This window comes from Miniopterus natalensis, chromosome 19 (genome assembly GCF_054644295.1).
Source record: "Miniopterus natalensis isolate mMinNat1 chromosome 19, mMinNat1.hap1, whole genome shotgun sequence".
In the NCBI taxonomy this organism is placed as follows: Eukaryota; Metazoa; Chordata; class Mammalia; order Chiroptera; family Miniopteridae; genus Miniopterus; species Miniopterus natalensis.
This window is the reverse complement of record NC_142099.1, coordinates 14,320,639-14,333,947: the sequence shown is the minus strand read 5'-3', so window position 1 is coordinate 14,333,947 and position 13,309 is coordinate 14,320,639. Positions and strand designations below refer to the sequence as shown.

The 13,309-nt window shown below is 50.0% G+C and overlaps 1 protein-coding gene across 1 annotated transcript in view; it reads left to right on the top strand.

Annotated features, from left to right (window-relative positions):
• The window catches only part of IQGAP3 (IQ motif containing GTPase activating protein 3), a 36,975-nt gene that overhangs the window by 14,524 nt on the left and 9,142 nt on the right, over positions 1-13,309 (top strand). Inside the window, exons 14-27 of the mRNA XM_016221576.2 lie at positions 355-476; positions 577-740; positions 1,628-1,718; positions 2,550-2,717; positions 2,810-2,949; positions 3,053-3,223; positions 6,232-6,315; positions 6,456-6,527; positions 6,629-6,698; positions 9,382-9,590; positions 10,344-10,496; positions 10,794-10,957; positions 11,303-11,527; positions 12,390-12,530. Coding sequence (XP_016077062.2) covers positions 355-476; positions 577-740; positions 1,628-1,718; positions 2,550-2,717; positions 2,810-2,949; positions 3,053-3,223; positions 6,232-6,315; positions 6,456-6,527; positions 6,629-6,698; positions 9,382-9,590; positions 10,344-10,496; positions 10,794-10,957; positions 11,303-11,527; positions 12,390-12,530 — 1,974 coding nt within the window. The remainder of the gene's footprint in view (positions 1-354; positions 477-576; positions 741-1,627; positions 1,719-2,549; positions 2,718-2,809; positions 2,950-3,052; positions 3,224-6,231; positions 6,316-6,455; positions 6,528-6,628; positions 6,699-9,381; positions 9,591-10,343; positions 10,497-10,793; positions 10,958-11,302; positions 11,528-12,389; positions 12,531-13,309) is intronic.

Genomic DNA, 13,309 nt, shown 5'->3' with positions numbered 1-13,309 from the left:
GATTTGAGGTGCATATCAGGCATTCACATAGAGATGCCAAGGATGCAGCTGGGATTTATGAACGGGCTGGAGGTATGCTTTGGGGAGTTATTAGAATCTGATGTTTCAAGCTGTGAGATGAGATGAGATGAGATCACCAAGGACATGAGCATGGCAAGAAAGGCAGCTTGAGCTTCTGGATACACCAGTGTTTAGAGGTCAGGGAGGAACCAGCAGAGGAGGCTTAGAAAGAACAGCTGGCAAAGTGAGAGGAGAACCAAAGACTGGGATATCCTGGAGTCAGGCGAGGAAAGTAGTTCAGAAGTGTCCCCTGCATTCTGGCTGATGATGCACTGTTGCTCACCCTGCTGCCAGTTACTTTGATGCTCTGATAAAGCTGCGACAGGTACATGGAGTAGATGGGGCCTTCTTGAGCTGGAATGACCTGCAGGCCACTGTGAGCCAGGTCAATGCCCAGGTCCAGGAAGAGACTGATCGTAAGTGGAGTGTGGGGCTGGGGGAGGACAGCCTACTGCGGGTTGCCCTGTCTCTTCGCCATAAGTCTGGGCCCTCTGCCCACCTAGATCTCTTTCCCAGAGGTCCTCGCGGTTAGCCTCATCAATGAGGCTCTGAACCAGGACAGCCCTGAGAAGACCCTGTCCGCCCTGCTGCTTCCCTCAGCTGGCCTGGACAATGTCAGCCTCCCTGTCGCCCCTCGGTACCATCTCCTCCTCGTGGCAGCCAAAAGGCAGAAGGCCCAGGTGAGGTTTGGGCTGTCTGAGTTGGCCAATAGAACAAGAAGAACATCCCTTATGGTTAGGGCTGTGACCACTATGCATCATAGGAGTACCTGATGAACAGTCCCTTCTGGGGGTGGAGAATAGGAGGGGTTCTGATCTAGCCACGGGAGAAGATGGCCTCCTTGGCCAGGGCACTGACAGCACTCTAGTTGCCAGCACAGAGAGAATGGTGGGGCCTTGTGCTTGGGAAGAGCACAGGCCTGGGAGCCAGAGAGCTAGGCTGGACATATCCTCCTCTGACATTAGTAACCATGTGACCTCCAGCAAATCTCTAATGTCTCTGAGCTCCACTTACTCATCTATAAAATACTACATGATGTGTTCCTACCTACCTCCTGGAATGGGGGTAAAAATCAAATGAATTGAAGAATGTGGCACATGTAGTATTTCCACTACCTTGTGTGGTAGAGAAGTGTGGGAAGGAGAAGGTGAAGGTTGGGGTCAGATTGCCCTGAGAAGGTATGAATTGAGGCATAGGGTAATGGGGAGTAGGGGCAGGTAGGTGGAGCCTGCAGTGTTGGCTCTCTCTAGGCATGGCTCAGGCACAAACTCAGGGAAGTGAGCTGTTGACAGTGTGGTGGATACTGAGGTAAGTTTAAGAGGGTTCTGGGGATGCTGTGGCCAAGCTGAATTGATGTTGGGCAAGCCTGAAAACAGGTAGGAAGGAGCCTTCTGAGGGCAGAGTCCCAGAGAGCCACAACGTCATACCTAAGCAGGGCAAGAGGAGGGGAGTGGAGACTGCCGTCCGTGTGGCTCCCAGTGTCAGCTGCAGTTGGGTTCACTGGGCGTCCAAACCTGGGAACCAGGGAGACCATTTTGGATTCTTCTCCTATCTCTCAATTTTCCAGAGGACGAGAGATCCTGGAGCTGTGCTATGGCTGGAAGAGATTCGCCAGGAAGTGGTTAGAGCCAACCAGGACACAAACACAGCTCAGAGAAGTAAATGGGCTGGGTAGAGGGCAGCCAGGGTGGAGGAGAGGGAAGAAGCTGTGGGCTCAGCAGGAGCCCAGGTAATCAGGGCCTCCCCAGTCACCTCTGTCTCCCTTTCAACCTCTTTGGGGAAGTGGGCCAGAATCAGAACAGGAGGGTTGCTGCTTGGACCATAGGATGGATTACCCAGCAGTCACGGGGCAGGACAACGTCAGGGGTTGAGAGTGTATTGTCTACCCACTGCGTCCTTCTGTGTGGGCACTTTCCCCTACAATGCGAGCATGTGAAATCAGGTGGGGGCCAAAAATTTGTGCCATTTGCTATTGGTAGCTTGTTTGGGTTCCAACAGTTAGCTCTGGCTAGAGAATGTTTAGTCTTGAGTGTAGAGAAGACTACACTCAAGATTGGCTTTGAGGAAAAGTAGGCAGGATCAGTACAAATAGACACAAATGTGTTCTGTGTCTGGAGTCCCTATGTCCATCTGTCTGTCTGTGAGTGACTGGAAGGCAGGTGCTGCATCAACCACCTCCACTTGGACTTTATTCTCTTCCTAAGAAACTGTCCTGCGATTATATGCCCATATCCTGCCTTTCACCTTCTGTACAAGCTGACTTTCCTTTTACCTAGCCTAACCTATGCTACCTCTCCAGGACGCCTTCCTTGACTGCTGTCTATTATTTCAAGCATAGCTGCATACTGCTTTCATGTATCTGCATCAATCCTGGGATATTCCCTGTCCTCTCCATCATACGGGGTGTTTTTGTGTCCTCTGAATCCCTTATGGGTGGCCAGGAGGGACTCAGGGAAGGATTGACCACCCCTTTCTGATGCCTCTTCCAGTGGCTCTTGGTGTGGCTGCCATCAATCAGGCCATCAAGGAGGGCAAAGCAGCCCAGACAGAGCGGGTGTTGAGGAACCCCACTGTGGCCCTCCGAGGGGTGGTTCCTGACTATGCCGACAGCTACCAGCGAGTCCTGGAAGGTGCCATGGCAAAGAAGAGGCGCCCAGGTAATGGCCCTAGCCTGACCCCCAAGTCTCTGCCTGCCTCAGCCACCTCTGACCTCCACTGACTCTTCTTTGCTTACTTGGCTTCTGCTTAGGGGACACAGCTTTCTGGGTTCAACATGACATGAAGGATGGCACCGCCTACTATTTCCATCTACAGACCTTCCAGGGGACCTGGGAGCGACCCGTTGGCTGCCACCTCAACACCTCCCACCTGACTCGGGAGGAGATCCAGGTTGGCAGTGCCCGTGCAAGGGAGGGGACCGTGATGAGGGATCCCCTGTGAGAGAGGCTCCCACCCACCAGGGTACCACAGGCTCTCTCTCTTGCCTTCATAGTCAGCTGTCACCAAGGTCACTGCTGCCCATAACCGCCAACAGCTCTGGAAGGCCAACGTCGGCTTTGTCATCCAGCTCCAGGCCCGCTTCCGCGGCTTCCTAGTGCGGCAGAAGTTTGCTGAGCGTTCGCACTTTCTGAGGACCTGGCTCCCAGCAGTCATCAAGATCCAGGTGGCAGGCTCTGACTTTCTTAGGGTCTGGACTTACTGAGCTTCATGGTTTCCTCACTACTTCCTTTATGCTAAGTGGGTTTGGGACGATCTTTTGGTCTCTGAACATACTGGTTAAGAGCACAGATTCTGGACCCCAGACTACCTGGGTTTGTATCCCAGCTCTGTCACTTAGGACAAGTTTCTCTGTTTATTCATCTGAAAAATAGGAATCTGGAAATTGTAGCACCCATATTATAGGGTTGTGAGGATTCAGTGAGATAATATCTAAAGTACTTTAAAACAGTGCCTGGCAGATAGGCGAGAACATGGCATAAGTGCTAGTTACTATCACCACCATCACCATCCAGAGGGTATGAGAGCTGCTTGTTAGCTTCCCCACGGGGAGAGTGGAATAAGATTTAGTAAGATATCAGGGTTTAGACCCCAGGAGGACTTCCTACAAGAATAGGAGGAGTGAAAAGAGGGTGGTGGTTAAACAGAAAAGGGGTGGAATAGCTCTTAGGGAAAGAACTTCTACCCTTTCTCTTTAGCCAGTCCTTTCCAGTTTTATTCTTGCAGCCTGTGGCTGGTCCACTGTGACCTCTAAGACTGACCCACAAGTATCTGGGACCTGAGGCCAACTAGAAAGATAGGCCTGAGGCCTGGGCACTTTGCAAGCCAGGAATGATGGGAATTGAGCAAACAGAGACCTCCCCAGGTAGATGCGACCTGGAGGGCCTCATGGAGATGTTGGCAGTGTAAAGATACTTTATTTAATGAACATCTCTGAGTGGCTAGTATCCGCAAAGGCTGCCACTGGCACTGGGCAGGGGTGGGAGATGGAGGAGAGACACAGCTGATTGATCACATCTCTCCCCTTGCAGTAACTGGAATACAGCTGATGTTAGACATTGTAATAGTAGAGACACAAAGACAACCTCAGAGCATCCCAGGGAGACAGATGCACAGGCTGAGACTGGCAAATGGCCCTCAATTATGGATTAAGATGTAGGGCATGTGGGTGGTAATTGAGAGCTCAGGCTTTGGAGTCAGAGGCTGGAGTTTGCCTCCTGCTCCTACTATTTCTGGGTCCCGTGACCTCGACCACCCTACCTAAGCCCTCTCCAACACTGTTTCCTCATGCATAATGATGGTACTCGCCTAATCTGAGGATTAAGTAGGGAAATTACATGTAGCACTTAGTGCAGTAGGCGCTCCATTGGTGGTAGCCATTATGAGTTGCTAAATTTCAGGGCATCAGTCCCAGAACTCAGTACAGAACCTTAGTCATCAACATTTAGTGGTCTGAATCATAGGGATTCCTCCTATGAGCACAGGCTGGAATTTCACACCAACTTTCTAAGGAGCCAAAAAGCCACACCAACAGTGGGCGGATAGAGTCATTTGCTGCCAGTACTGGTGCTATGTGGGCTCAGCCTAGGTCCTAGGAAACAGAGGGAGAGGTAGCACAGAGCCTCAGGCCACCTGCCCTCCAGCTGCGGAGAAGGGAGATTCAGAAATGAGCCCGCTTGGGTGTGCTGAGACTGATCTCTCCTGAAAGCTCCCACATCATTCAGGACCCTAGTCAGAGTCCTAAATTCCAACCAACCTAGATTGGGAGGCCCCCTCTTTAAGGAGGAGCCATGTGAGGCGAGCAAGGGCAAGAGCAGAGAGACCTCTCTGCCTTTCACTCCAGCAGCTTTCCAGAGGGTATGTCTGCAGTACCTGGAGTAGAAGAGGAAGGAGTGCTGAGGAAAGACATGAAAACGGACCCTCCTAGCCTCTAGGCTCCAAGAGGGACAAACAGCTGGTGTCATAGGGCCAAGCTGTCTTTTACATCCTGTCCCAACAGAGGGACAGTGGAATCCTTAGGCTAGGGAAAGGCTAGCCAGGAGAGTCGGCTTTAAGAAGGCCTGGGAGGACAGTTGGCTGCAAGGGGATGCTCATAACCCACCAAACTGTGACATTGTCAGTGGTAGAGTGTTCTCCAGGGCTGGAGCACCAGGAGGTATTTGACATGGGCCCTAAAAGACAGGAAGAATTTCAGAGGGTAGAGATAAGGCTGGGAGCAAGGGTGGGCCTGAACAAAGATTCTGGGCAGAAAAAATCATAAAATATTTAGAAGAAAGTGGAATGTCTGATGTGGCTAGAATTCTTAAGAGGGTAGGGACCAGTAGAAAATCAGATGGGAGTGTGGGGTCAGGTGGTTGAGAACTCTGGGAACTTTGGGGCTGAGAGAGACATAGTCCAAGTGGTTCTTTAGGAAAATTAATCTTACACAAGCTTGGGGTGAAAGGGAAGAGGCCCCTAGGAAGGAGACCAAAACAGAAGGGCATCATGAGATTTATGTCTTAGAGACCAAAGGGGGTGTGATTTATGGAGGAAATGGTCCCTTGAACCCTTTGTAGCAGACCTGTCAGGGGGATAGGCCATTAGCCTGATAGCTGAATTACTAGGGACCTTGGGGAGAAGATTTACTTAGAGCAGGGGATATGTATGGTATAATTGTAAAGAAAGTAAATTATGAGAGTATTAGTGACCTGCTGCCCACTGGTAGAGATGGTGAGCACACTACTGTGCCTGTGCACACTTTACATCCATGCCACCATGTGCCTCCCCAGACTGTGCATGTGAGGGGGGATGGAGAGAGTGATGGTGTGTGGATGGACTCTAAATGGGTGGATGAGTGTGTAGGTGTACACTTTATTAATTTCTTTTAAGCCTGTATCTTGCAGTTGAGTTGCTGTGAGGAGGTGTTGGTTGGCATGGGTATGTGTGCCTGATTGTATAATGCACAGGTACGAGCTGGTACCAGGGAGTGTGGTGGAGGGCATGGCTGGCTATGTGCAGGTGTTTGGTCTCCCCCATGAAATTGGAAGTTCTTTGAGAACAGGGCCAGTTTCCCCTTCCCCCTCCACTTGCCTGACCCCACCCTTCCCTGAAGAGCCCAGGACAAGGCTTTTGTACAAGCCTCACAGGCCAACAGGGACCAACCAGGGTGACTTCTTTTTCTGTCCTAATGTGCAGGCTCTTTGGCGGGGTTACAGACAACGGAAGATTTACTTGGAACGGTTGCAGTATTTAAAAGCAAACACAGATGCCGTAATCAAGGTAGCTATCATGATTTACGCAGGTTCCTGTCTCTCTTGAAAGATCTTCTGGGAAAAGTTTTTTAGTCCTCTCACCAACTTGTGATCTTTGGAGATGGCTGAATTGTCCTGAGTCTGAGGGAAGTGTCTCTCTTTTCCCAGATTCAGGCTTGGGCCCGGATGTGGGCAGCTCGGAGGCAATACCGTAGGCGTCTGGACTACTTCCAGAAGAATGTGAGTGTCATCCTGTGCCCCCTGTCCCTATACCCAGCCTTTACCCATGAAACCAGGGCAAGGGCAGTCAGTGACCCTTTTTCTATCTGTGTTCATGGCAGGTTAACGCTGTTGTGAAAATCCAGGCATTTTTCCGAGCTAGGAAAGCCCGGGATGACTACAGGATGTTAGGTAAGCTGCCTGGTCTTTCTCTGCATTGTGAGTAAACTGCCTGGCTTCCATCCCCTGTCTCTGAGTGTCTCTGCTGTGCAAGTCAGATGATTTTCAACAGTCAGCAAGACAGAAAGTCACCCCACCCCACAACTTACAAAGTGGGACCTTGGAGGAGTTATCTGGCCCTCTTCAGCCCTTTTCTCTCCTTGACAGCTGCTGTCCCAAACCTTGAGTATGTCTTAGGACCTGGAGTTGGAGTGGACAGAACAGTGAGGAGATGTGCCCTGCCTTTGGGAATCCCCCAGTTTGATGGGACAAATAGGGATCCCCCCAGAGTCAGGCAGGTCTAGATATTCCTTCTGAGGCTACACAGCAAGTAAGGGGGAGGTACAAGTTGTCTGTGCAAGAATGTCAAATGGGTATGGTAACAGAAGCCACCCTGCCCACCCAAATAAGAGAAAGCCTGGTCACAGGGACAGTTCCTCTAATCAGGTTCATTATATACCAGGCTTTAGTTATCTTTCCATGGCTACCACCAAAGCCACACAAAAAAGAAAAGGATCTTTCTCCTCTCCCTGGAGTTCAAGCCTCCTCCTGCTTTGCCCTCTCCCTGCCTATGACCCTTCTACCTGCTGACCGCTGTGGTCTAGCACACAGGAACCAGGTGGGGTTCATGGAGTCCTTTCTGCAGTGCTGGGGAACTTGAAAGAGTCCATCTTCCTGCCCCACAGTTCCCAGTGATGGCGTGTGGGTTTCAAGCTTTAAAGAAGTCCTTCTAGGCTGCTCTTGGCTCCTGTCCACGGTCCAGAAGCTCAGCCCTGGAGTCCTCCTCCTTGTCTTGAGGTGGACTAGTGGTTCATGTCCAGGTTCCTGAAGAAGTTGACCCCTTTCCTTTCTGGGCCTGAGCTTACAGTCCTGGGCTCCAAGTTGAATACGCTATTCAGGAGTCATCTCCTTCACCTTCTCAGTCCTTTGTCCCACCCTGTCCTGCCTACGGGGGCACCACCGTCTTCCCTCTGGCCGCAGACTCAGCCCATCTGCCCCCAGGCTGCCAGCTGCTTTTCCTCCTTACTTCCCCCAGCCTGACCCTTTCTGTTCTGCTCTTGCTGTGCACTAATAACGCAGCCCTGGCCATCCTTTACCTTCTTCTCTTTAGTTTATAGTTTTCGTGGAAGAACTCTGTCCCTGGTCCTGTCTCCCAGTTCCATTATCCCAAGCTTCACTCGGCACTAGCCATGTAGCCCTAGCCAAATTACTTGATCTCTTTATTGCCTCAGTTTTCTCATTTATAAAATGGGGATAATGACAGTACATATCTTGTAGGGTTGTTTGGAAGCCTAAATGAGTTAATGAACCTTGTTTCATTGAATCCAGATGCTCTCTGTGGTCTTTGATTCCACCATTCTTCAGTCCTCCAAGGTCCCCGCTGTGCAGTAACCAGATTAATCCATAACCTGTCCATGTGATCCGCTGTGCAGTAACCAGATTAATCCATAACCTGTCCATGTGATCTGGTCATTCTCCCCCTTAAATCCTGTCAGCAAATCCCATTTCCCTGGGCATAAAGCCTAGTCTCCTAACCACAGCTTCCAAGGCTCTCTGTGATCTAGCCTCTACCTGTGCCTCTGGCCTCGCTGACCCCTGGCTTCGTCCCTCACCACCTGCACCCTCTGTGCTATGCTCCAGACATGATGGACTCCTGGCACTTCCTAAAACAGCCATGTTCACTCACTCTCACCTCCTTTTCACAGTCATTAGGGTGAGAACCTTACCTCCTCTGGGAAGCCTTTCTTCATTCGCCAGGTGGGTTTGGGTGGCCGGTTTTTGTTTTCCCAAAGGTCCCCATGCTCACACCTCTGAAAACATTAGCCACACTGTCGTGAATTGTGGTTTCTTTGTCTAATTCCCTTACTGGACAGAGCCTAGTTTTATGCACTTTCCACATCTGACTCTCATTTATTACTAGCTGTGTAAACTAGGGCAAGTTGCTTACCCTCTCTGCGCCTCAGTGGTCTCACCGATTAGTTTTAGTATACTGACCTCACAGGGCTGCTTTAAGTGTGTAAAGCAGTTTCTGCTCCATAGTGAATATTACATGTAGTAGCTTGGTTGTTATTCCCTGCAGCTTAGCTCAGAGGCTTCTCTTTGCTCAGATACCCTTTTCAATAGAGGTTCTGGGAGAAGCACCATCTAGCTCTGACCTCCCTATAATATAAAACCCATCAGACATCCCTTCTGCTGCTGCTCCTCCCTGACAGAGGAGGGTTGTGTGAGGGTTAGGGAGGGCTCAGTGGAGGCCAAGAGGTGGAAGTGAATTTGGGATGAAGGATGAGAGCAAGTTAGCTCAGCAGGAGTGGGTTGTAAATCAGAATAAAAGGGCCCCGGGGGATCATCCGAGGGAGCTAGGGCTCTGACTTTGGTGTGGAGGGTACTGGGATAGGCCCAAGTTGGGGGTGAATCCACAGGCAGGGCAAGGACAGCTCGTCCTCATATCATACCTGGTTAATAAGGAGCTCAGGGACAGGACTGACTAGGAGGCTGCCGATTGCCCTCCAGCTACAAGCAGAACCAGCTAGAGTTTAAGGGCCTGCTGGCCTCAATCAGAATGGGGACTGAGGGTGGGATAACTAGGGTAGGGGGTGGGTGGGGAAGCCTCTGGTGAGGGCATGTCTAACCCGGATTCCTCTTTCCTTCCTGCCAGTCCACACGCCCCATCCTCCTCTCAGTGTGGTATGCAGATTTGTCCACCTCTTGAATCAAAGCCAGCAGGACTTTTTGGCAGAGGCAGAGCTGCTAAAGCTCCAGGAAGACGTGGTCAGGAAGATCCGGTCCAACCAGCACCTAGAGCAGGACCTCAATCTCATGGACATCAAGATTGGCCTGCTGGTGAAGAACCGGATCACCCTGCAGGTGAGGGGACTGCCGGCCCACCTTCTACCCCAAATCTGGCTGCTTCTGGAGCAGTGATACTGGACATTCTCTGATTGCTAAACCAATATTTTTAAATGTCTGGATTTTATCACCTGGCTCAGGTCCTTAGTCCAGAGGTCCTCTGTCCTTCTAGTAATTTGTTGGGCACATGCGATATAGTAGAAAGAGCATTGGACGTAAAACTGGAACGCCTGGCTCTGCTGCTGCTTAGCAATGGTACTGTGGCTGTAATCTGAGTGTGTTTCCTCATTAGTAAAGCGGGAATAATGAGAAGGCCCACCTTGGCTGCAGACAGCCATACAGACATGCAGGGATGGGGTAAAAGCACTCTCACTACTTAAATTTGTGCAGCAGTCCAGTAAGAACTAGGCGAGCATTTTAGACCTTGCTTCCTGGTAATTGTTGTCAGTTGGTCCAAATAAACACTTATAAAAATTCAAAAACAAAAGAAGAAAAAGAACTAATAGCAAAACCAGTAGACGTGATGCCTCAGCCTGGCAGCCTAGTTTTCTTTGGGGACCCACCCTGTGAGAGCAGGGGTGCCAGGTGGAGTTTTGGGCCAGTAGGAGGGGCCCTTCCTCACCCTAGAACTGTTTATCTCCCTTGGCTCATGCCTTGAATACCTTGAACAGCAGAAAGCCCTGGCTCTTCCAGGCGCTGATTCTAGACCATATGTTCTGTGCTCCGGGCTGGCCTGGGCTGGCTGCATCATCCGCTTCCCCACCCCTGCAGGAGGTGGTCTCCCACTGCAAGAAGCTGACCAAGAAGAATAAGGAACAGCTGTCGGATCTGATGGTCCCGGACAAGCAGAAGGGATTAAAGTCGCTGAGTAAAGAGAAACGGCAGAAACTAGAAGCTTACCAAAACCTCTTCTACCTGCTCCAGGTGAGCAGAGGACTTTGGAAGGAGATGTCGCCACCATCTCCTGAGGGCCTGAGACCTTGAGGCCTTCAGGGCGGTGCTTTTGCCTCCATGTGACATGTACTTTCCCATAATCCTAATGCCTTACCCCCTGAAAAAGAGACTGTTTCCTCCCATTTGTCTGAAATGTTTCTAGTGTCCTTGAGAAATTGTGACAGTGCTTTCTCCATTCCAAGTTCCCATCAGGAAAACCTTCCTTTATCTGATCACTAGTCCTCAAAGTGCCTGAGCAGTCATTCCCATCTCCCCCATTACTTGCAGACTCAACCCATCTACCTGGCCAAGCTGATCTTTCAGATGCCACAGAACAAAACTACCAAGTTCATGGAGTCAGTGATTTTCAGTTTGTATAACTATGCTTCCAACCGCCGCGAGGCCTATCTCCTGCTCCAGCTGTTCAAGACTGCGCTCCAGGAGGAAATCAAGTAGGTTTTCCAGATGCAAAGGAATGGAAAGAGAGCAGGTTAAGAGATCTTATTGTTGGTTCCTTCATAGGGTAGGTATTTGTTGAGGTTTGCGGGTAGGAATGGAACCAGGAAACCTTTTTAGTCTACCTCCTGTGAAGTGACTATAAGACATCTCCTAGGACAGCAGGGTGGGAGGACATGGGCTGCCATGTTAGCTCAAAGGATGAGCTAGAGCAAACAGGACATTTTTAGGAAGAGGGACATCAGAGCAGGTTTTGAAGAGCCAAAATCTCAAAAAGGAAAAGCAACTGATTGTCCTACGCAGAGGCGGGAGGCCAGCTTCAATGACCTCTTGAACCACAGGTCAAAGGTAGAACAGCCCCAGGACATGGTAACAGGCAACCCAACCGTGGTGAGGCTGGTGGTGAGATTCTACCGTAATGGGCGTGGACAGAGTGCCCTGAGGGAGATCCTGGGCAAGGTTATCCAGGACGTGCTGGAGGATAAGACGCTAAGCGTCCACACAGACCCTGTTCACATCTACAAGAGCTGGATCAACCAGACGGAGGCCCAGACAGGGCATCGCAGGTGAGCAGATAGGAGAGGACAGAGGGAGAGCTCTCTTTGATCAGCTCTGTCTTGGGCCTCATTGGGGAAGCTTGGGTGTGCTTTGAAGGTAAATGAGCATGCTGATTTATGCAAATATGACACCAGCCCTATAGGATGAAATAAGGTAGCCTTTCAGACCCCCTCTGGTAATTAACATGGAACTGATGTAAATGACACTGGACCTGGTGTGCTTGACATAGAAAGAGCAGCACAGATGAATATGCATATTTGTTTAATTGCCATGTCAGTACTTGTAAATGATATCAGATTTGCTGGGAGTTGGGATATGGCCTACTTATTGATAGGGGTATAGATGAATATTCAGATTTATGATGAATAGGCAAATGAGATAGTGGGAGAAATATGTTGGCCTTATAGATTAGAAGCATTACTCAGATGCTTACGTACTAAGGAGATGGAACCACTGAGGAGAGCAGGTAGTGCTGGTGGTTTCTCCCAGTGGCACACAGGCTTGTAGGTGGGGGGACTGCTAGGCCCTGGCCCAGCTTTCCCTATTGCCCTAACTGCCAAAAACTAGATGCAGGGCAGCTCTGGTGTCCTCATTTCCCCTTAGGAGTCTTTCCACAGCCTTTCCCTTCTACACTCTTCCACCTCCCCGTGGGTACTCCAACTCTTTCTTCTTTACTTTCCACTCACGTGGCTCCAGTCCTTTCTGAGTCCTTTCCCTTATTCTGGCCTCATCCCCTTAAGCATGCTGGGCTGCCCTTAATGTGTGTGTATGAAACCCTGTTGTTAGATGAAGAGTTTAAGGGGGAGGGCTTTGGGAGAGGAGGCCATGGGAAGGGGCTCTGGCTGATACCTTGTCTCTCTCTGCCCACAGCCACCTCCCCTACAACGTCACCCCAGAGCAGGCTTTGAGCCACCCTGAGGTCCAGAGACGACTGGACATCTCCCTTCGCAGCCTCCTCACCTTGACTGATAAATTCCTTGTAGCCATCATCTCATCTGTGGACCAAATTCCGTATGTGCAACAGCCCCACCCCAGCCTAGGCCAGGCCATGATGGGAAGAGCAGAGCAGTTCTGAAAGGGTGGGGCAGGAAAGGAAGGGAAATGTGGCTGGGGGTGCTCTAGGGCTTCTAGGAGATGAGTGGAGAGAGTGCATGAATACCCTGCTAGACTGAGCTGGAATACATGCAGGTCTGTATGTGGCCTGTCAGGACACCATTGGAGCCAGAGAAGGGAACATCAAGTGATTATGAGGATATATTATTGTCTGAGAGCAAATGGGGGGAAAAATAGGATTCAGTCCATAAAGTCAAAAATAAGAAATACTTCAAACCAGTAAGCACTTTATAGTTCTCTCCTTTCTTAAAATTTATTCAGTAAGGGGTTTTTTGAAAAGCAAATGATTACAAATGTTGACAAGGTGACCCTCATCCAGGTCATTATTTAGCCAGCCAGCCTTCCTGGTGCTCAGAGCTGCAAGAGGCAAGGTGGGGATGCAGGTGGGAACCTAGAGTTTATAACTCTGCTCCCCAAACCTGGAGAACTGGATTAAGTTTACAGTTAGAATTCAGAAAAGATTGTCCTAGATCTAATAAAGGAAAGTACACAATGAGCTGTAAACTTCTGTTTCTGCTACCCTAGGAGATCGAAATAGCTTTTAAACAAATCTAAAGAAATTTGTAGGTGGTACATCCATAATAAGACTAATAAAAAATAATAAGCGAGTCTGGCGTGTTTGACTCGCACTCTACCATTATACATTACTGTCACAGACATAATTCCACTTGGTCTTC